This window comes from Oryx dammah, unplaced genomic scaffold (assembly GCF_014754425.2).
Source record: "Oryx dammah isolate SB20612 unplaced genomic scaffold, SCBI_Odam_1.1 HiC_scaffold_10, whole genome shotgun sequence".
Lineage (NCBI taxonomy): Eukaryota > Metazoa > Chordata > Mammalia > Artiodactyla > Bovidae > Oryx > Oryx dammah.
In genome coordinates, this window is record NW_024070194.1 from 65,644,699 (window position 1) to 65,667,621 (window position 22,923).

Genomic DNA, 22,923 nt, shown 5'->3' on the forward strand with positions numbered 1-22,923 from the left:
TTCATTTACTGTAGTATGACAGAAAAGCAGTGATTCTAGCTGAAAGTCATCATCTCTTTGGAGATGTGCAAGGAGAATACCCTCATTCCTGCACTGTTTGTGACTAGCTCTGAGTATTGCTGTAGATCAAAAGCTTGCATCAGTTTCCATAATGTAAAAAGTAAGAGGTGGACTTGCTTTGAATGAAGCAGAGAAGTTTCTTAACGTCATATAAGACATTCTGAAAGTTTAAGAGTAAATAATTGGAGTTGGTAAACTTGAAAATAATTTTTCAAAAAATTAGTCAGGAACTCAAGCTTTTTGTGTCAGGTTATCTCTTCCTAAGTAGAAAATTTACTGTGAAACCACAGATGATTTTGTGATGTATTGTTAACAAGTTTTATTGAAGTGCACTGCCCTTTTAAAAAGCAGTTAGTGATGTCTTACTATTTGGGGCATTAGAAAGACAATCCCTTTTCTTTGCTGTTAATAAGATTGAAGATAAACAGTTGTGTAGAACATTTCTGTGTGTGTGCTGTTTTAACTTTCAGTGAAAAGATACTTTTTTTCCTTAATAGTTTTAAACCCAATGAAGGAGTTATCATCATAGGTGCCACAAATTTCCCAGAGGCATTAGATAAGTAAGTATTAAAATTTTTGTGATATATTCTAGAACAGAGATGAACTTTAAAAACATTATGCTAAGTGAAGAATACCCATCAAAAAGCATTATATATTATATGATTCCTTTTATATGAAATTTTCAGAATAAGCAGATCCATAGCAATGGAAAGTAATTTAGCAGTTGCCAGAGGTTGGGCAAACAGGAGGGAAATAACTGCCAGTAGACTTGGGGTTTCTTTTGGCTGGAGAAAGTGGGGGAAGGGATCAATATTCTCTAAAATTATTGTGACGGTTAGACAACTCTGAATCTATTAACATCCACTGGATTGTCCACTTCAAATTCTATGATGTGAGAATTGTATCTCAGTAAAGCTACTAAAAGAATCTTTTTATGACTTAAACATCACAGAGCTTTTGAGGGTGGGTGGTAGACAGCACATTTTTAAAAGTAAAATTTACTTTAGTTAAGGTTTTTGTTGATTTTACTGTTTAAGTTATTCATACTTTCATTTGATCTAATAGTTGGTTCTTGCTTAAGAGTCTAGTTTAATGTTTTATAATACAGCAGTAAGATGGACGTGTGGCTCACATAATAGGTTGCTATAGAATTATTTGTTCCTTTACCGACAGACTTGCTTGTCTTTGTCTCTGAAGGGTTGTATACTATCCTGATGTACACATTTATCTATATGAACCTTTGTTTTAGCCTTCCAGTTATTGAAATTATTATTTCAACCATGTTTTACAAGGAACTAATCTGAATATTTATGTTCAAAATAAATGTTAGTTGCCCTTACCTTTTCATCTTCTCTTTAGGATGTCAGTCCTGTTTTTATAACCAGACCTTCAGCACAGTTTATTAATTATATTTTCTTTTTGTATTCTTGTAGTGCCTTAATACGCCCTGGTCGCTTTGACATGCAGGTTACAGTTCCAAGGCCAGATGTGAAAGGTCGAACAGAAATCTTGAAGTGGTACCTCAATAAAATAAAGTTTGATCAGTGTAAGTCTAATTTTATGATACAAACATTATCTCTATGAAATGGTAGTATATCAGTTTACCATGTTTGTGGTCCTTACTCAGGATGTCTTAAAAGACAAGTTCCTTTAAATGTTTTTTTTTCTCTCCTTTTATTTGTCCTAAAATCTGTTTCTTAAGTAGTGTGTACCAGAGATTCTATAATTTTGAATCTCGATTTGAAAGAAAGTTTTCTTTTGAATATTGAGATAGATAATGGATGAATCTATATATAAATGTTTCTTTAGATGAATTTAAAATATAATAGAACAATTACCTGCCTGTATATTATGAGCATAGTACCTCATGATGTAATCACTCTGGGGCCAAAAGAGAGGAAGCAAAAGTATAAAATAAAATACCTGGAAATATTATGGACCCCCCCCGAGTAGTAAAAGCAGCTATTAAACTGCAGTATTTTCAGAGGTACCAGAATCAGTTCATAAAATCAAACATGTTTCTTCTTGTAACGTGGACTTTTGTGTCCAGAGTTATTTCAAGATGAAACTGATAATGTGTTTTTTCAATCTGTGGTTGGGTGATAACTGAAAGTCTGTAAATCGTTATCTGACAACTTTACCTTTTGTTTTTCACAAAATTATTTAAGTACAAGAATTTATGTTATTTGTCCCAGTGACAATTTTTATGGTCTGTTCAGTAGCAATTTTTCCTTTTTCCTCTTAGAATTCAGTAGAGTTCTTTTTTTTAAAGTTATAGTTCATGATTGCTATTTTCTTTTTTCTTTTGCAAAATGAGTTCTTTATGCAGAGCTTTTTATTACTGCTTTTGAAATTTCAGTGTTGTGTTCTGTCTGCATATAGCTGTTGATCCAGAAATCATAGCTCGAGGTACTGTTGGCTTTTCTGGAGCAGAGTTGGAGAATCTTGTGAACCAGGCTGCATTAAAGGCAGCTGTTGATGGAAAAGAAATGGTTACTATGAAGGAACTAGAGTTTTCCAAAGATAAAATCCTAATGGGTAGGTTTCTTTTCATTTTTTCCCTATGTTATGCTGTTCATTATGTTAGAGAAAAAATTCTTAATTTTGAGAGAAAGGTTATAAAAACAAAAGGTATAGAAACATGCAAATATATACTCAAACATAGTACAAAGTTTGGCCTCTTACAGAACAAATATACCATATATTATACTCTTTGAAGGTGCCCATGTTTTTCTTCTTATCTGATATTGCTGATTAAAGAATAGTTAACCTTTTACTGTTTTTCAGTATTTAAGTTTTATTTTAAACCTTAAATTGGCTTCAAGGGGCTTCCCTGGTGGGTCAGTGGTAAAGAAGCCACTTGCCAATACAGGAGACACAGGTTCAATCCCTGATCTGGGAAGATCCCACATGCCATGGAGCAACTAAGCCCATGTGCCACAGCTACTGAGCCTGTGCTCTAGAGCCCAGGAGCCACGAGTGCTGAAGCATAGCACCTGAGCTCCGCAATGAGAGAAGCCATTGTGTTGGGAAACCTGTGCACAACTGCAGAGTAGCCCCCGCTCGCCACAACTAGAGAAAAGCCCACACAGCAGCAAAGGCACAGTACTGCCAAAAAGAAATTAAAATAAAGATTATTTAAATTGGCTTCAAAACAGGTTGTTGTGTTATTCCTGTTAGAAGTTTGTTTTCTAGAAATAGTTTTTTCCTTTTGATGTAAGGAGTAAAATTATAGTTCTTAGAATTTGGTTTTCAGTTGACAAATTATGGTTTACATGTGTTGTAGAGTGGAGTCTACTCATTTTTTAAACTTTCACGATGGTTTAAAATATTAATGATATTAAATCATATTACTCCAAGAATGACTTTGAGGCATATGAACTTCATTCACTTAAATATTCCTTCCTAATGGAGTATTTTACTTAAGTAAATTTTTATTCTTAGGGCCTGAGCGTCGAAGTGTGGAAATTGATAACAAAAACAAAACGATCACAGCGTATCATGAATCCGGTCATGCTATTATTGCATATTACACTAAAGATGCAATGCCTATCAACAAAGCTACAATCATGCCTCGAGGGCCAACACTTGGACATGTGAGTATCTTTAGTTTTTCTTTTCTTTCGGATAATGCTCCCTAGTACCTTATGAAGGAAATTACTGATGAAAACATTTCAAAAGAAAATTCAGCTACTTCCTGAGTTTGTTGATACATTCTTCTTTAACTTCTTCAACTGTCTTGAATTCAGACATATGTGTGAAATTTATCTGCTAATAAAGGATATCTTTAATATTTCCGATAGTATATTTAAATTATGAAATTTAATTCAGGAATGACAATAAAATATAATTCTTAAATGTGTAGTTGCTCTTTTTCCCCTCAGAAGAAGTTATGTATCATAATGACTGGTTCAGTTGTTTTTCCAAGTTTTGTCTCATTGAGCATAAATTTCATTTTCATATCTTTCTAATTATAGACATTTTAAATATTTTTATTCAGCGAAGGACAGATAGTTGTGTTGCAGCATTAACTACTTATTTATAAAATGCACTTCTGCTTTCCTCATTTTATACATTTCTGGTTTGGTCATCAGTCACCATGACCGTCTCTATGAAATGTTGCTGAGTTTTCAGCATCATGGCATTAAGTAAGAGAGACAAATGATAATTCAGGTTATTAATATGTATTTCAAAACTGTGTGTGAATTTTCTCTTTGCTTTTTAATTGTCTAGGTGTCCCTGTTGCCTGAGAATGATCGGTGGAATGAAACTAGAGCTCAGCTGCTTGCCCAGATGGACGTCAGCATGGGGGGAAGAGTGGCAGAGGAGCTTATATTTGGAAGTGACCATATTACAACAGGTTACTGTAAATAATGACTTTAGTTCAAATTGTGTTCATTCATTTAAAGATTTTTTTTTAACTTAAATTTTATGTATATTTAAAATTTTTAGGTGCTTCCAGTGATTTTGATAATGCAACCAAAATAGCAAAGCGCATGGTCACCAAATTTGGAATGAGTGAAAAGGTAATAGCTAATTTTAACCCTCCCTCATGTATCACATGATGATGTGAAGAGTGTAGTGTCTCTTTCTGAGAGAGGGTTCTATTATAAATTGATAGGTTTTCCTGTTTCATTCCAAATGGATTTGACAAAGCTTATTTATAAATTAAACCTCATTTTCTGAGAAATGGCACACACTCTTTCTCTTCCAGCTGCTTAGATAGTAACAGTTATTCATGAATTAACCAAATGATAATATAAATATAAATTATTTAGTTTTCTGTTCATATGACATCAAAGATCTACTTGTTGAGCTTGCTTAATTTGCCCTTTCCACATACTCTATATATCTGCTTTATCACTGTGACTCTGTGAAGCAATTCCAATATACTGTGACTATGAATTTCTGGACTAGAATAGCTGCTGAAGTTTTCCAAGAAGGTACTCAGAACCATGCATGCTAAGTTGCTTCAGGCACGTCCCAACTCTGTGCAACACTATGGACTGTAGCCTACCAGGCTCCTATGTCCATGGGATTCTCCAGGCAAGGATACTGGAGTGGATTACCATGCCCTCCTCCAGGGGACCTTCTTGACCCAGGATCGAACCCATGTCTCATATCTCCTGCATTGGCAGGCAGGTTCTTTACCACTAGTGCCAACTTGAAGCCCACTCAGAACAATACTTGGGTTTTAAAATTCTCTCTGTACATTTTAGTATTATACTTTCCCTTGTGGCTCAGCTGGTAAAGAATCTGCGTGCAGTGCGGGAGACCTGGGTTCAATCCTTGGGTTGGGAAGATCCCCTGGAGAAGGCAAAGGCTACCCACTGCCGTATTCTGGCCTGGAGAATTCCATGGACTGTATAGTTCATGGAGTCTGCAAAGAGTTGGACACGACTGAGTGACTTTCACTTCACTTATTATACTTTCAGAAGAAGAATGAATTTTTTTTGCCCTCAAGGGCATTTTTACATTGTAATTTTTCCTTGCTCCCGTGATGCTTATTTTCTTATATATGGTATAGTCCTCCCTCTGTTACATACATTAGTTGGAGGTTTTTATGTTGAATTTCTTTCTTTTCATTGATTTTAGCTTGGAGTTATGACCTACAGTGATACAGGAAAACTGAGTCCAGAAACTCAATCTGCTATTGAACAGGAAATCAGAATCCTTTTGAGGGTAATAATCTTTTTTTTTTTTTTTTTTAATGTTTATCTGTTTAGTCAAAATGTGCCTGAGTATTTGGGTGCATGCAAAATAGCTAAAGTTCCATGGTTCTTTAGAAATGTAGATATAGCTCATAAAGTTAATAGGGGCACCACTGCTACAGGAAGTACAGTAGGTACTCTTTCCACTAGATGGCAGGCTTACTTGGGTATTACGTGTTGTGTTAGGTTCAAATGCAATCCCATGGACTGCCAGTAGCCTGCCAGTCTCCTCTGTCCATGGGATTCTCCAGGCATGAATAGTAGAGTGGGTTGCCATTCCTTTTTCCAAGGGATCTTCCCAACCCAGGGACTGAACCTGGTCTCCCGCACTGTAGGCAGATTTTTTTATCATTTGAGCCACCAGGGAAGCCCCAGGTTCAAATGTACATGAGCCTTAAAAGTGTGAAACCTGATAGTTTTACATGTTATAAAGTAAGGGGTTCATTCCAACGAAGTTTTAAAACTTACTGCTAATCCTTGATTTTTAGCTATAATATTCCATAATATATTTCTAATAATTTATATATTTAATGTAGTTATTTCATTTGGACATTATGGTTATGTTCACAATGTCTAGTGATTGTATTATATTTATATACCTGTGTTTCTTGGTTTTGGTAAATTCATTTTTATGTTATCTATCCAGTTTTATAAGGGAAAAAATGATTAGCTGTTCAAATATTGACATTTGTATAGGCAAATGTGATACTGTCAAAACTGAACTGTTATTATTGCCGTTATTCATAAACTGATAAACTTAATTCAGACTCGCTTTGGAAAGAGAATTGAAGAAGTTAAGTGATAAGTTCAAGGTGGGTTGCAAAAAAAAATATGAAAGTCAAAGATCACCTCTAGTGATAGACTTAGAGTTTTGCGAAATGAGTGTGTTACCAAGTAAAAGAATGAAAATCTGTGTCTTTTCTGGCCATTCTAGATTGAGTAAATTGGTGAAATGTTAAGAGACAAAATGAACAAACAAACTCCCTTTACTTTTAGCATGTATATTGAATAAAGAAATAGATTTCTGTGTTGGTAGACCTTACTTAGAAAGCAAATGAGTAGTGTATACTTTCACTTCTTCAGTAGCTTTTTGTGTAAGTGGACCTTGATTATCTGTAGGATAGAATTGGAGGTTAAAAATGCAACACTGGAAAGTATGAAAGTTATTGTCAGGGAACCAAGCTTTTAAATGCTTTTATATTTTATAGATAGAAATCAGTAGATCTTATACATTTTTTTAGAGTACATAAAGGGTTTTTTTTTTTTCATTTATGGTTTTGCTTCTAAGGTTTCTGCCTTTTACATATCTGCTTTGTATTTCAGGATTCATATGAGCGAGCAAAACATATCTTGAAGACTCATGCAAAAGAGCACAAGAATCTGGCAGAAGCTTTATTGACCTACGAGACTTTGGATGCCAAAGAGATTCAAATTGTTCTTGAGGGGAAGAAGTTGGAAGTGAGATGATAGCTCTTGAATTGGATGTATTGCTGGTTTTATTGCAAGACCATTAGTAGCATTGAAGTAGTCTTATTTTGCAGCTCCTTCTGCCATTCTTGACTCGGTATCATTCAGCGGTGTGAAACACTTTGTCAGTCTATTGTCACATTCATCTAATTTTGATTCTCATGATGAACACCTATTGCAAATAGCAAATTTATCAAAGAAAATAAAGAGCTATCAGGATTGAAAACAGCTTGTTTGATAAGTGTTAATTGGTTATTAAGTTGAAAATCAATAATGATTTTATGGTTGGTTACAGTGTTAGATGTGAATAGAAAGTATGCCTTTAGCTCTTGGGAGGTAGTTTTACTTGGCAAAGTAAAATTCATGAAGGATTGTCTTTGATTCTAGATAGTACCATTTATCTTTGATAAAGAAATGATGCTGTTTGGCTATTGGTACATCGTAGTTCTACGTTCATGGTGGAAACTTCATTAAGATGCACTTAATTATGATCTAGATTGATCATATATAAAGTGTTTTTTTTTTTTTAAATAAGAGTGGAGAATTGTAAACTTACAGATACAATCAGAATTTAAATGATTATAACTTTAAAAAAATGCAGCTTGCATTTTCATTTTTTTTAAAAAACATTACTATCACTCTGAAAATGAAGCTTATTTCAGAGCAACAGTATTTTGTTAAATAAACAAGTAACACACCTCAAATTCTGAATAACAATGTAATTATGCTTGGCAATGAAACCAAAATAAAACCAAAAACTCAGTCCCCTTTAGAGTGAACTTTTGAATTACTCTGTGTTAGAAATGGAAAGTTGTATTTACTTTTCAGTCAGATTTTGTGAATATTAATGTTACAGGATTTATAGATGACTTTATTTAGCTCAGTAGAAAAATTATTTTAGAGCACATTGTATTGGTTTTACAACCAAATTATATTCTTGAAGTGATTTTATTAAAATTACCTATAGTTTTCTAGTAACTTTTAAATTGTTTATGGTCTTTATTGAGGTTGATAGAGGGAGCTTGCTACATGATACTCTTGCCCTTTTGTTTGGGTAATTTGAAAGTTTGATGTACACTCAACCTTAGAGAAACATTATCAGAATAATACAAGGATCTCCCTTATACTCTTGATTCAGATTCATCAACTATTTTCATTTGCCCCCGTTTCTTCTGGCCCTTCCTCCCTTCCTCTTCTCCTGCTTCCTGTCTGTTGATATATGTGTGTATACATGTCTTTTTGTGGACACGTTTTCATTTCCATAGGTAGACTTCCAGAAATTGCTGCCTGAGTTGCTGAGTTTCTGTTTAACTTCTTAAGAACCTGATGAACTGTTTTAAAGTAACTATATAAGTGTATAATTTTGTGTTCCAGCTGCCAGTGTATGAAATGTTCCAGTTTCTCCATATTTTGTACGTTTCTTACAGTCTTGTCTTTTTGACAGAGTCATTTAGTGCGTATGAAGTAGAGTCTCATTGTAGATTTAATTTACGTTGCTCTTGGACTGGTGATTTTGAGTATCCTCTGTTAGACTTTTGGTCTTTTGTATGTCCTCTTTAGAGAAATGTCCATTCAGATCTTCCCTCCGTGCTTTGGTTTGTTGTCTTCTGTGTTGTAAGAGATCACATATTCTGAAGACAAGTCCTTTATCACATGAATCTTGTGTTTGTTTTCTTTCCTGGCTATGTGACATGCCTTATGGGATCTTAGTTCCCCAACCAGGGATTGAACCCAGGCCCTTGGCAGTGACAGCACAGATTCCTACCCACTGGACCACCAGGAAATTCCCTCTTTCTCCTCTTCTGAGTTCTGTCTTAGCAGTTGCTCTAGGGATGATGACATGCATTTATCACTCTTAATTACAGTCTACTGCAAAATAATACAGATTTAATTCTGTAAAAATACAGTAACATCGTTCTGATATATCTCCTTTTTTTCTCTTTGTACTATAGTTGTCATGTTACATTTGTATGTCTTATAACAACTTGACAGTACAGTGACATAACTACTGCTTTATATAATCTTAAATCCTCAGTCTTTATCTGGGGGTGTCTTTATTTGGCTTTTGTTTTTTTATGAATATTTTTGCTGGATATGGAGTACGTGATTAATTAAAAGAGTTTGTCCTTTAAATACTTTGAACATGTCATCTCACAAACCCCTGACCTCCATTATTTTTGGTGAAAGGTCAGTGTCAATGGTAATGATTATGTTAATAGTAAACAGCTATTGCCGCTTTCAAGAAGTTTCCCTTAGCCTTGTCTTTTTAACAGTTTGATGGGTATTAAGTGTGGATTTCCTTGAGGCTTTTCTACTTGGGATTTGTTGAGCTTCCTGGATCTATGGATAAATGTTTTTCATCAGGTTTGAGAAGTCTGGGGCAATTATTTCTTATATTTATTTGCCCTTTCTTTTCTCCTTCTGGGATTCTTTTTCATATGTGTTGATATACTTGATGTTGATGTGGTTTCTGAGGCTTTGTTCATTTTCTTTATTGCTTCTCTCTCTCCTTCAGATTGAATACTTTCTGTTGATTCTTCAGGTTTACTGATTGTTCTTTCAACTGAATTTTCATTTTACATCTTATGTTTTTCAGCTGTGTTTGTATTTGGTTCTTTCCTATGCTTTGTATCTCTTTATTGAGATTCTTTATACATTGCATCATTTTCATCATGCTGCAGTCATTTCAGTGGTGTCCGACCCTGTGCGACCCCAGAGATGGCAGCCCACCAGGCTCCGCCATCCCTGGGATTCTCCAGGCAGGAACACTGGAGTGGGTTGCCATTTCCTTCTCCAGTGCATGAAAGTGAAAAGTGAAAGAAGTCGCTCAGTCGTGTCTGAATCTTTGCAACCCCATGGACTGCAGCCTACCAGGCTCCTCCGTCCATAGGATTTTCCAGGCAAGAGTACTTGAGTGGGGTGCCATTGCCTTCTCCACATTTTCATCACAGGTCTCATTAATTCTTTAAACATGACTTCCATTAGTTCTTTGAGCATGCTCATAATAGCTGCTTTTAAATCTTTGCTAACTCCAGCATCTGGAGATACTCAATTCCAGCTGAATCCTTTTCTTCCTCAATAAGGGTACATTTTCTTCTTTCTTTGTAATCTTGTTGAATTTCAGATAATGTAGCAATTACTGATTCTGAAATTTTTCCCTAGAGGTTTGTTCTTATTTAGTAATTTGCCATCAGTAAATTTGTGAAATCTGTCTCCATGACAGTGTGCAGCCACTGGTGTGTCTGCTCCTTTTTTAAAAAAAAATGTTAACTCTTGCTTTCTAACAGTTTCTGCTGTGACTGCATAGCTTAGTATTTAGCCAAAAGATTGGACAGAGGTTGTGTTCAAACCCCATCAGTCAGGCCTCCACTCTGCCAGTGGATCTATGTAGGCTGGCAAGTACCTTCAGTGTTCAGCTCATTTGCAAGTCTTGTCTGGTCTTTGCTTTCTGGTGGGCCTTTTCCTTCTCCCTTGTGCATGTGTGCAGGTTTGGGCAATTGTGAGTATGTGGATGGCCCCAGTTTCTGCTTTGCATGCCTGTAAATCCGGAGTATTTAGAAGTGCTTATCAAACCCAGATGGCTGTCTTCCCTCCCAGAACTTCCAGTGAAATCCCTTGCTACTCTGTTGTTTGCCCCACATAGGACTATATAACCTCAGCAAACCCTGTTTGCTTACAACTCGAGCTCACCATTTTACAGTGCATCAAGTCAGGTGAGTCCCTCCCGGCAGTGGCAGCAGGCCTTGTTCCCAGGATCTGCCATCACCCTGGTTGAACTGCTGCCCGCAAAGGTCCAGGATGCGGCAACACAGGAAGCCCACAGGCTCACAGGTTCTTTCCTGAACTGGTTGTCAGGAGTAAGCACTTCTTAGTGTGTTGTAGATATTCAGTTCATTTCCAGAGTGCTGAGATGGCTGTTTTATTCAACAGTTTGCCCAGATTTATAGCTGCTTTTTTGAGATGATTCATCAGTCTCCTCCCCTCATCATCATGAACGTGAATTTTCCAACTTATTCTGAATCACATTCCACCCAAGTTAACTTCATAAGGATAGACTTCAAGGGGACTCAAACTTTTCAAAGCTATCTGTTCAAAGCTACCACAGTGCCAGAGTTTTACAAGTAACCTATACGTACTTTTGATAATTGATATGTGTTTTATTTTTAGATATTCTTTGTATTTGTTCATACTCATTTCAAAAGTAAATACTGAGTTATTTCAATCTGCCTAGTTATAAGCATATTTTTTAATGTAAGTATGTAATATTTTAATAAAATGTGTTGGAATGTAGACTTGATTTTTGGATTGAAAGAAACAACACTTAGTCATGGACGTAAACTTTGGAGAGTTGATACGTTTGAACTGAGGTTTTTATTTCTATGCAAATTCTCCCTTGCCCCCTATTCTGTCACACTAATCTCTGTTCTTTTAGGCAAGAATGTAATTCCCCTATACCCACTCCTGTCTTTTAAAATAGAAACTTAATTTAGTTATGTATCAGTGCTTCATACAAGAATATAATGGGTGGCTAATCTGTTATGAATTTGAGAATGCATTTCATGAAAAAAGGTCACAGAGCTGCCAAGGAGGGAGGGCTACCAAAAGAGAGAGGATGTAAAACCTAGTTTGGGGAGCTTCTTAGGAATCTAATTTTCTGCATTTCTGGAAGCAGGTGTGTAACATGCCCAGGGAACCTGGAATCTAAAAAAACTTGTAACTCTGGCTCAGGACGGGAGAAGAACTGCTAATGTATTGAGACTGTTCTGCATTTTCTGCATTTGCTTTGACAAATTCCTTTTGAATGCTTACGGAGGACCAAATGTTGGTCTAGAGAGAAAGTGAGCCATGTTGGGGGATCCACGATAGATATTATACACAAGGGCAATTAGAGGTGTGGACGGGCCCCAGAAAAGGATAATCTGAAATGGTGCTCTGGATTCCTTAAGAACTAAGAAGAAAAGTCAACAGAGTGGATTACATACACTTAGGTCAATGGAGTTACAGGTGAGAAAGCTGTGGGCACAGAAATACCACTGAGAGTAATAGCTTTAAAATAATTGCCAGATCCAGACTGCTCAAAAGCATCTCACATAACTCTGCTACTCCCTGCAGTTTTGATCCTGGCGGGTCGGAAGCCGTAAACTGCCATCTAAAGGAGGAAGAATGGAATTAGGCAGGAAAGCTAAAGAGGACCATGCCTGCCTTCCACCCCTGCTGCACGTGGGCATCCTGCAGTGTGGCTGAGCTGGTTAACCCCGACTTGGTGTTGTTATAGTTAGAGACTGGAAATTCTTTTTAAGTACTTTGTGAGTGAAAGCAATTCTGGACTTTTTTATTATTTGACAGTAAGGTTTTTCAACCTGGGCTGGGAGAAGAACCTCTGTGAAAATTTCAAAGGGTAGTGGGAGATGGTGTTGCCTTGTAATTATATTCCATGGGTCAAAAATGGTGATTAGATACATTAACAGATTTTTGGGTGATGAAATTCATAAGATTTTTCAGGATCAAACTATTTGTAGTTTCCATCATAATCATGTATGGGATACATGTGTGAAAAACTAACAAAGCTTCTGCTGTCTGTACTTTCTAAGTTTTTGTTGAAGTGTAGTTAATTTACAAAGTAAAATAATTTACAAAGTATAGTTAATTTATAATAGTTTCAAGTGTACAGCAAAGTGATTCAGTTACATATATATATATTCTTTTTCAGCTTCCTTTCCATTATAAGTTACTACAAGATACAGTATAATTCCCTGTGCTATACAGTAAGTCCTTATTTATTTTGTACGTAGTAGTAGAAGATAAAATATGCAAGGTAGGATTGAGTGCCAGGCTAACAGTATTTTGTACATAGAAGAATCTGTTAAGTGAATAAAACAATAACTTCAAGACCTACAGCATGTGAAATTCCTTAAGGTATTATGGGTTGATTTCACACAAGAGGTATTTCATCTTTTATCACCCAGTTTCCTCCATTCACATGTTAAAGACCAGTTGTTAGTAAACTTGAGATGTTAGTAATGTCTGTATAGCTCTCCTAGAAATTCTGAACTAGGTGATGAAAGACGGAGAGGTTGGAGAAGATGGAGGAAGAAGACAAAATAGGATTGAAGAAGATGGTTGCTAAAGGATTTCAGGAAGAACAAAATTAGGAAATAAGCATCATTGTTCAAAAAGAAACCTAAATCCACTATAATAAAAAATATGAAATAACTGAATGATTGCTAAGAAATTTGTGAATCAGACTTTGCAAAGGCTGGTACAGTGTTCCCTGGTGGGGAGAAAGCATAGAACCTGCCAGGTAGAAGCATGTTAGTATTAACAATGCAAGGCCAAAAGGTTCACAATTTTTAATTTTTAACTTTGGTGAAAGATAGTGTTTTATACTGTTATAGCACAAAGAAAACTAACTTGAAAATTTATCAAAACTTTGGCCTTCCCTGGTGGCTCAGATGGTAAAGAATTTGCCTGCAATGCAGGAGACCTGGATTCGATCTCTGGGTTGGGAAGATCCCTTGGAGAAGGGAAAGGTTACCCATTCCAGTATTTTTGCCTGGAGAATTCCATGGACAGAGCAGCCTGGTAAGCTACAGTCCATGGGGTTGCAAGAATCGGACACTACTGAGCGACTAACACTCACTTTCAATGTGATTTTTTTCCCCCTCTGTTTGAGAAGTTGACAGATAGGCAAGTGCTTACCTGTGCTGTGGTTTGGTTCCATTTTCTGTATGCTTTTTCATCCTTGTTAGATTTTAAGATTCTTAAGTTCATGCTGCTTCTTAGTGTCAATATCTCAAATCCTCATGCATAATTTGAAGAAAGTTGTTGGAGGAATACATAGAAAATAAAATATCTCCTTTGGTTAGATTTTATTTTTAAAAATAGACCTTTTCAGAATAAACCTTTTTAAAGAAAAGTGAGCTGTTAGTATGCTTCTCACTATCCTAAATCACAAAGTTCATTTATCCACCAAAGCTGTTGGTCACTGTTAGAACTGATTATACTGTTAACATTATATTTTGTAAATACATATTTTATAAAAATTTGTGATGCCAAGGTGATAGTTTAGATTTGTGCTTAATTTGGGGGGGGGGTAAGTATTTCTTTAAATGGATAATGCAGATTTGTTTTTTTAAAGTGGGTTAACATAAATTCTCACATAAATTTTTACCAGGACTTTCAAACTATATCCTATTTCTTATGCACCTAGTACCATCAGTATGAAGTCATCCACTTAATGGGTAAATTTGATGAGCTATAAGGCAGTGAGAATATCAAGATCCCAGTGGATTAAATTATCACAGAACTGAAGAGCAAATGTCTTGAGGCAAGATGATGAAATTGAACTGCTATCCATGTCAAGTAAGAGTAGAAAATTTCTGGTACCCATGGTTAATTTGTGAACTGATGGTACTCTTTGATCATTAAAAAAAAATGTAGTTCCTTAATTGTAAGCTAAGACTGTTTCAGTAATTATGTCTTTTCATTCCTTTTCTATATTTGGATTTATACTAAATTTTTTGGTCTCAAGTTTTATGTGGCCAAATGTACTGATATTTTCTAATTTCCATTTTTTTGGGAAAGATCTTCTAAACATAAATAATACCACTCATCCATATTTTCTTCTAAAATATTTAATGGTTTTTATTAAAAAGACTAAACATGTACTAACCTGGAGTTTATTTTGGTGATACCTTGAGATGTGTAGTTACTTCTTATCAGTAATTGATTTTTCCCAAACCATTAATTAATAATACATGTCATTTCTCATTGATTTGTGTAGTTTTTGTTGTACTAATAAGTTCTCACCTCTATATTGTTTTCCAGTAATATGCTTATTCACCACCAGGGCATTATTTGAATCTTAGATAAGTTTAGTAGGAGTCTTAGTTGTGGGTATTCTAGGCAACAACTTTCTAGAGGGCATCTGTTTCCATAGAAATTGGGAATGGGAAATCTTAGGTTTCCATTGCTTGGGGATCCAGACAGCATTTGACGAAGGAAATACAGAAGTTTAGAGATGACCTAATGAAGACTCCTTGAGTATCTTGGTCCATACCAAAACACTAGAGTAAACCAAATCTTGACAACCTACCTGAAGTCCTGGTGGGTAGTTCTAATCTCCCTGCAGCTTGGTAGTGGCTTTGACCCTCATTCCAGGCTGCTCCAGGAAGCGTCAAGAGTCTTTTTCAGATATCACTATAGTTTTTACTGGTCTCATAGGTCACCCTGGAGAATACTGTGGAGGTAGAAGACAAAAGATAATTTTTCGGTTGGGCTATTGTAGGAAGCAAATGCTTGGTGATCAAGAATTGATACCAGTCACACACACCAAAACCATCTGGTGTAGCTGAGCTGGATACCTCTGAGAAATATTTTTTTGTTTTCATTTTTGTTCATTGCTCTCTCATCAGTGAAAACGCTGTCCTGGAACCAGACATCATTTCAACAGGGACCTAGCCTCTCTTCAGAGTTCTTTGGTGCATTCCAGCAGCAATTTCTGCTGAAGGTCTCGACACTTGGCTTCTGAGTCACTAATCCCAAAAATTTGTTGTCAATTCATTCAGTCTACAAAGAACAAAATGGCATTAAATGGCCTCTGAAGAATAAGTATGTAAATTAATTTGTCTTGCTATAAAATAAGGCTGCCATACATTCAGATTTTGCTGGTGCATCTTGTGCAATGGAGGTATCTGTTCCTTTTGAATTTGGTTAATCAAAAGTCTTAAAGTCATTAACTTGAAATCATTAACAAATGGAATAGGAACTTGGTGAGTTTTGGGTTAGCTTCTTTTCTATTAACTTGTGAGCCTGCTTCTGTTTCACCCACAATACTAGGTTTAGTCCAATTGTAACTACTGGATCAATAACTATATTAAAAGAAGTTTTGGTATATACTCACCTGTTAATGCCAGTATGGATTCAACCTGTTTTGCTTTATTACTAAGAAATGGAATAAAGATGGAAACACACAAGTTGCAGACAGATGGAAACAAGGGAAAAGATTATTTAAAGTCTGGGAAATGTTAAAGAGGATGGAACAAGTTTAGAGCATAAGATGCCTCATAAAAATGGAGTTGATAATATTCTTCAAGGCCATTATGATGATTACACACACTTTAGAGTGGGAAATAGATTTGGGTGAATAAAGCAAATGAACAAAGAGATTATTAAGAGGAAACAAAAAAGATGTCCCTAGAGTCAGACACAGCTGAGCGTGCACACACACATTAGTTAGCAAATTATTGAAAAATCTGGCTAATATGATTTTAGTGAAATTGAGCTATATTAAATGTTTTTAAATTTGTAGCAATGGTCTTAGACTTCAGTTTTTAAAAATGCCCATCTTGTTTGCATTTGCTTGATTTTTTACAATCTTGGATATTATCAGTATTACATCTTTCTGGTGAGATCTATACCAACAGTTTCTGGCTTCCTTAACTACCACCAGAAACTCAACACTTTCTTCCTATGACAAGATTATAATTTTAAAAGTTCTTCATTCTGGTTGTCAAAAGAATACCCAGATATCAAAACTAATCATTCATAGATTATAATGAGAAATCATGTACCATCACAGTAAAAATTTTAAAAAGCCCAGATATAAATACATCGAGAAGGGTATAGGATTTACATTTAAAAAAAAAAAAAAAGCTTCCAAAGGTTAATGAGGGACATAAAATAGGACAGAGACATAACTACCTGGATACACTGATACAAGTGATTTCAAGTTAAAATTACTTCTCTTAACCTAATTAATACAAATTTCACTGAGAATTCTCTTTAACTGGCATGGTGATTAAAAAGTCATCTCAAATAATGTAGAAATAAACATTGCCAAGAGAATGCTGGAAAGGACAAATAAGGGGAGGAACTTTGGACCTATAAAGGATATTAAAATATATTTTATATACTACCTATGCCAGAAGCAGCAGACCCATTCAGTGGAACAGAATGGAAAACCCAGAAACAGAACATCAGAGTTAAAAAGTGGTATTTTAAACTAGATGAGAAAAGATGGATTATTTCAGGCACGTGAATGATAATTTTTTTTAAAAAGTTCTCAAATGTTACACTATGCTCCAAAATAAATCTTGGGTTTGTTAGCTAGTTAGAATAGGGAAATGGCGGTGGCTAAAAGACACTGGAAAAGCCCGCGAAAATAGAAGAGAGGAAGGTCAAAGGAACAGCATTCCTGACTAAGCCCAATTTGCATAGGACAGGCCCAGGGGAAGACAAAAACGTAAAAAGAGCAAAGGGCCTAGAGCTGTGACACTCCTAAGGGGCTTTAATGTCACTCCAAATCTGTTGTGACGAGACAAAGAACCGAGGAGCATACACTCGCCTGACAGGTTGATTAAAGATTTTGGGAAAATAAAAGCAAAAAATTAAAATGAAGAAAATGTGTAGATGGAGGCTGGGCAACGGGAGGATCGGAGAGATGCGGAAACGCGGTTTCGTTTCATCTGGAGAACCTGAGTTCGTTTCCCCTAAATTTGCACTTGATAATAGCTGTTGCCACAATTTCTGGAACCATGAAAACAGTTTTCTGTAGTTAGTTAAGTCACTCAGTCGTTTCCGACTCTTTGCGACCCCGTGGCCTGTAGCCCACCAGGCTCCTCCGTCCATGGGATTCTCCAGGCAAGAATACTGGAGTGGGTTGCCATTTCCTGCTCCAGGGGATCTTCCCGACCCAGAGATCGAACCCAGGTCTACCCGCATTAGAAGCAGACCTTTAACCTCTTAACCACCAGGGAAGACACTTGCTAAATTTCGCTGGTCCAAGAGGGATGTGGAAAGGAATAAGCTGAGGGATAAGTAGATTTAGAGTTGTTGTATTTTAGAAGAGCCTTAAAAAAGCTCTGGGGGACAGGCTTTCAGCATCCTGAAGCTCCTCGCCGCTCCAGCAAAGACGCCTTTCTCATCTGCTCTATCTTTTATTAAGCATCCGGAAACGCTTAGCCAAATGGCACATTAGATTGAAATGTGCCTAGCACCGCCCACAGTCAATCTCAGGCTTGAGCCGCCGGGCCTAGCACATGCGCACTGGGCAGTATGGCCCGACAAGTCTCTGTGCTTACCGGCTGGACCGCCTGCTTCCGAGGCGCGCAGGCGCAGTGTTTAGCGGTGTCGCTTAGCTACGACTCTTCTGGGCTGAAAGATTGGAAACCGCGGAGCTTCCCAACTGGGATATTGTGGGGGAACTGCTTAGGCTTATCTGTACCGTTAGTATTGGGTTTCGGGGACAGTGAAGAGCCGAGGGAGAGGTGAGGTGTGTTTGAAGCCCGTGGGCTCTGTGATGAAGAAGATTTTTGGCTTCGGCAGTAAGAAGGGCGAGTCGCCCTTAGGCTCCTCCATCAGTCCGGGGAGAGACGGTGGTCATAGGATCCACTTCCAGCCCGGGTATCGCATCCGAGACAAGGACCTCGGAAAGATCCACAAAGCTGCCATTGTAGGGAACGTAGCCAAAGTGCAGCAGATTCTGTTGCTGGGAAAGAATGGCCTGAACGACAGGGACAAGATGAACAGGTAAGCGGGGTGGAAGGGCCTGGCAGAGGTCCCTCCTGTGAGTTTCCTCTCCAAGGCTCGCGGACACCTTCCTGGGATCCAGCACCCTGCAGACTTTATAGGCAGCAAAAAACCTTAGCTCATTTCGGACCCACTTATAATTTCCCTTATAGAGCACTTTATTGATAAGTTTTGAAGTCATTTAGCTGAATGTCGGTAATCGGTAATGAAATGAAACATAAATAATATCTTTTTTTCCCCTTCTTCATCTTCCTTTTTATTTGTTATTATGCATGGGTTAGCATGATGTACTCATGAGTAAGAGCTCTTAAGTTTTATAGCTTTCAAGAAATCTGGACTCTCCTGGCTCTCACATTTTTTCTCATGTGATTTATGAAAATACTTCTTTATGGATCGCCTATTGTGGATCATGGCAGTGGACAGATTTCTGATGTTGTTAGCATCTTATTTTTAATGTACACATTTTTTAAATAACTTTAAGGTTATATATTATAGAAGACTGCATAGTGAACAAAATAACTCCCATGCCAGATCAACTTCTGGATTAAAAATTCTTAAGATACAATTCAATATCTTTCATGTCAGTGTATGCCTAGGTATATATTTTCTTTGCTGAAGGACCTTAGAAGCTTTGAAGTAGGGAGCTGGCTGTGTCCTTGAATAGGAAGACATTTTCTTAGGATGTGTGGTCTTTCAGTATTTAAACCAAATCAACATATTGTGGTTTTAAAGATTTTTTGTTACATATGCTGTCTTAATTGTTGTGATGAAATTAAAAGTTTTGTATAGTAGATGAAGATTTGCCCTTCTAGATGTCAAAATGTGCTGTAAGTGCCCACAAAGTGTTCATTTACTAACAAGCGAAAAGATGGATAAATGAATGGAACAGAATATAAACTACCCAAACACCCAAATGTACGTAAGAATTCAGAACTTGATACTGGTGACATTTTCTGTTAGAAAGATAAATTCTGTGTAGATGCTGGAGAAATAACCTGGTAACTATTTAGAGAAAAGTAACTAGATTTTTATCTCACAAAAAAGCTTCAGATGGAGTATGGATCAAAGATTTTAAATACGCACAGTGAGAAAAGTACCAGAAGAAAACACAAATTCCTGTTTATACATGTTTTGTGTGTGTGCTGACACAGACCTTCTTTTTCTTTCTATTTCTGCTGGTTCTTAACCTTAATTTTCTTTTTAATTGGAGAATAATTGCTTTACAATGTGTGTTGCTTTCTGCTAAACAACATTGTAAATCAGTTGTTAAGTATACATATATCCTCTTAGTCCTGAGCCTCCCTCCCACCCCAAAGACCTTTCTAAGAATGATTTCAAAAGCAAGAATTCTGGAGTTTCCTGAGTTTCGGCACGAAAAAAAAAAAAAAAAGGAAAAGGAAATCTGGAGGTTGATTTAACAAAGAAAAAACTTAAAACTCTGTAGATCAAGCTGTCTGTAGGGAAGTCGGAATAGCAGACAGGGCTTGTCTTTCTGGCACTAATAGGAATGTGGCACAGATAAAAATAATTTCTCACTTATAACTTTTTTTAGAATTCTTTTGAGACTGATATCCTCTGACAACTTTCAGCCTTTTCAGAAGTCAAGGGAATCTTGGGAATTCCCTGGCAGTCCAGTGGTTAAGACTCACTACTGTGGGCCTGGGGTTGGATCCGTGGTAGGGGAATTAAACTTCCGCTAATTAGATGAACAGGAAAAATGAGAAATAAACAAACAAAAATACTACCAATTATAGCTCTAAAGACTTGAATTATAAATTTCATCCTAATGTCAGAGACGTTAAAAAGTAAGGAAATGAGGATATTAAAATCAGCGAAGTACAATGTTGTCTCTGATATTCAAAACATATTTGCAAAGGATGTGTAATAATCTTTGACTTTATTGAGATGTTGTCCTTGTAAGATAATAGTAATAAGTATGATAATATTACCTAGCAATTACTGAGCTGTTATCTGTGTGAGGAGTGGTTCTAAATCCTTTCCTTGGATCTCATTTAAGCATCATGGTGGAGTTCTGTGAGATAACTACTACTCTCTCTCCATTATGTTAATGAGGAAATTGAGGTACAGAGAGGGTGAGCGACAGCTAATAAGTGACAGAGTGAAAAGTGAAGTTGCTCAGTCGTGTCTGGCTCTTTGTGACCCATGGACTGTAGCCCACCAGGCTCCTCTGTCCATGGGATTCTCCAGCCAAGAATACTGGAGTGGGTTGCCATTTTCTTCTCCAGGGGATCTTGCCGACCCAGGGATCGAACCCAGGTCTCCCACACTGCAGGGAGATGCTTTAACCTCTGCACCAAATTCAACTCCAGGTTGAGCTAAATCTCGAGGTCATGCTTATTCTATTCAAGTAGATTGTTCTTTCATTAATGTGGTAAGAAGAGCTAAAACTAATATATAATGTTCTTTCTCCAGAAGGAAACAAAATGTTCGTTTTAGAGGGATAGGAATAGCATGCTATTGAATGTTTTCAATCACAGGAACAATTGTTTTGAAACAGTAACATTACAGTTTCCTGAAAACTCCTCTTGCTTTCATAGGACTGCGCTCCACTTGGCCTGTGCCAATGGCCATTCAGCGGTGGTCACTCTCCTCCTGGAGAGAAAATGCCTGCTTAACCTCTGTGACAATGAAAACAGGACCGCGCTGATGAAGGTATGGGGCAGCGAACCGTGTCCACATGAGGTGGATGTGATTTAACTACTGAGAGTAAAGTGAATTCATCTCATTTAGATACAGCAAACCGGTGAAGCTTGTGGACCATTTACTTTGAATTCCTAGAATTTACACTCTGTTTCTTGGCACAACACTGACAGGCCGTAGAATGCCAAGAAGAGGAGTGTGCGACTCTTCTGCTGGAGCATGGTGCCGACCCAAATGTCGTGGATGTCAGTGGGAACACCGCTCTTCACTATGCTGTCTTTTGCCAGAATATCTCACTCGCAGCAAAGCTGCTTTCCTACAATGCCAATATAGAAGCCAGGAACAAGGTATAACTCAACCAACTTTATTTACAAAATATTTGTGAAGCATTTTTTAAAATCTACAACTGTTTTATTTATAACAGAATGTAAATAGGTAAACTGAATAGTGTCCATCAAGCCTTGTTACTATGGAAACAACTCCAAGGCCAGTGCAGGGGTGGGGGATGTATGTGTGTCCACAGAAAGGGCAAAGCTCTGTCTCCCAGCCAGCCGTCTACCCCAAAAGGAAGATTTCCCATCGGAACGTGCCCAGGAGTGGGTGGTAGGCTCAGAGCCCACAAATGATGAAGGCCTGGGGGGAGTGAAGTGATGTGAGGAGTGGCTGCTTCCAGGGGCTCAGGGAATGGGTGGGTGCCCCTTTGGGTGGGTGGGAGGAGGAAGGAGACCCAATGCCCATGAAGGGGAGCAGGGTGAGTGCAAGTGGGCCTGGGAGGCAGCAGGCCTGGAGCCCTGAGCCCTCCAGGACCTCGGTTCTGAGATCCGGCCAAGAGGGTCAGGTCACGTTTGACTCCCAGCAAGGGCGTTCACTTGTGCTGGTGACTGCTTGGCTTGCGGTGTACACCTCGGGGTCTCCCGCACTCAGCCCTGGGGAGCTGCTCATTGGGGTTGCAGCTGTGTGTGTGGAGCTGGTGATGGCGAAGCCGCCCCTCCTGCTCTTTCTCCAGGACACACGTGATGTCTTGCAGCTGCAGCCCCGCCAGGAACTCCCTCCACTCTCACAGGTGGGCTCAGTTTTCCATGTTTGGAAGCACAGCCTTCCCTGAGTTAAAATATTTTGAAAGAACTTAATTGTCTTAAGATTTCACTTTATACATATTTCTGAAGAAGTAGAGAGTAAAGCATTCATTCATGTGTTTATGGCAGATATTTGTGGTAACACTGCACTTGTTAAAGGTAAAACTTTCCAAATACTTTGCCCCCCACTGAAATTTTTTTGATTGGCATAAAAATACAGTTAAGCAAAATTTGCCTTAGAAATAGACTTTGTCTTAAAACTCAAACATAACATAAACATTTTACAACATAATAGACATCTCGCTGTTGTTAACAAATTCCTGTTTTATAAAAATGATTTCTCTCTTATTGCCCAAGGCTTAAGAAAGTAAAGGAAAAGGGAAAAGGAGAGAGCAGGTGAAAAATGTAGGTCAAGTTGG

General features: G+C 37.4%; 2 protein-coding genes and 1 long non-coding RNA gene across 9 annotated transcripts in view; 2 read left to right on the top strand and 1 right to left on the bottom strand.

Annotated features, from left to right (window-relative positions):
- Positions 1-8,006, top strand: part of YME1L1 (YME1 like 1 ATPase) — a 30,877-nt gene extending 22,871 nt beyond the window's left edge. Inside the window, exons 12-19 of one of the 2 annotated variants that reach the window (XM_040248438.1) lie at positions 558-620; positions 1,494-1,606; positions 2,443-2,598; positions 3,505-3,656; positions 4,294-4,420; positions 4,513-4,586; positions 5,656-5,742; positions 7,095-8,006. In XM_040248438.1, coding sequence (XP_040104372.1) covers positions 558-620; positions 1,494-1,606; positions 2,443-2,598; positions 3,505-3,656; positions 4,294-4,420; positions 4,513-4,586; positions 5,656-5,742; positions 7,095-7,238 — 916 coding nt within the window. In that variant the 3' untranslated portion in view covers positions 7,239-8,006. The remainder of the gene's footprint in view (positions 1-557; positions 621-1,493; positions 1,607-2,442; positions 2,599-3,504; positions 3,657-4,293; positions 4,421-4,512; positions 4,587-5,655; positions 5,743-7,094) is intronic. The other variant, XM_040248439.1, reaches the window with a different exon arrangement.
- Positions 7,310-11,522, bottom strand: LOC120869266. Its single transcript, XR_005722502.1, has 2 exons — positions 8,488-11,522; positions 7,310-8,443 (listed from the first exon to the last, which is right to left on the bottom strand). It is a non-coding gene; the product is annotated as an uncharacterized LOC120869266 (long non-coding RNA).
- Positions 11,523-18,324: 6,802 nt separating this feature from the next.
- Positions 18,325-22,923, top strand: part of LOC120869251 (ankyrin repeat domain-containing protein 26-like) — a 72,619-nt gene continuing 68,020 nt past the window's right edge. For 5 of the 6 annotated variants that reach the window (XR_005722501.1, XM_040248429.1, XM_040248432.1 and 2 more), the window contains exons 1-3: positions 18,325-18,767; positions 21,326-21,440; positions 21,602-21,775. Coding sequence is in view for 4 of the 6 variants with exons in the window: in XM_040248429.1 (XP_040104363.1) it covers positions 18,538-18,767; positions 21,326-21,440; positions 21,602-21,775 (519 nt within the window). In the remaining 2 variants the exon portion in view is untranslated. Of the gene's footprint in view, positions 18,768-21,325; positions 21,441-21,566; positions 21,776-22,923 lie in introns of all 6 variants that reach the window. The other variant, XM_040248433.1, reaches the window with a different exon arrangement.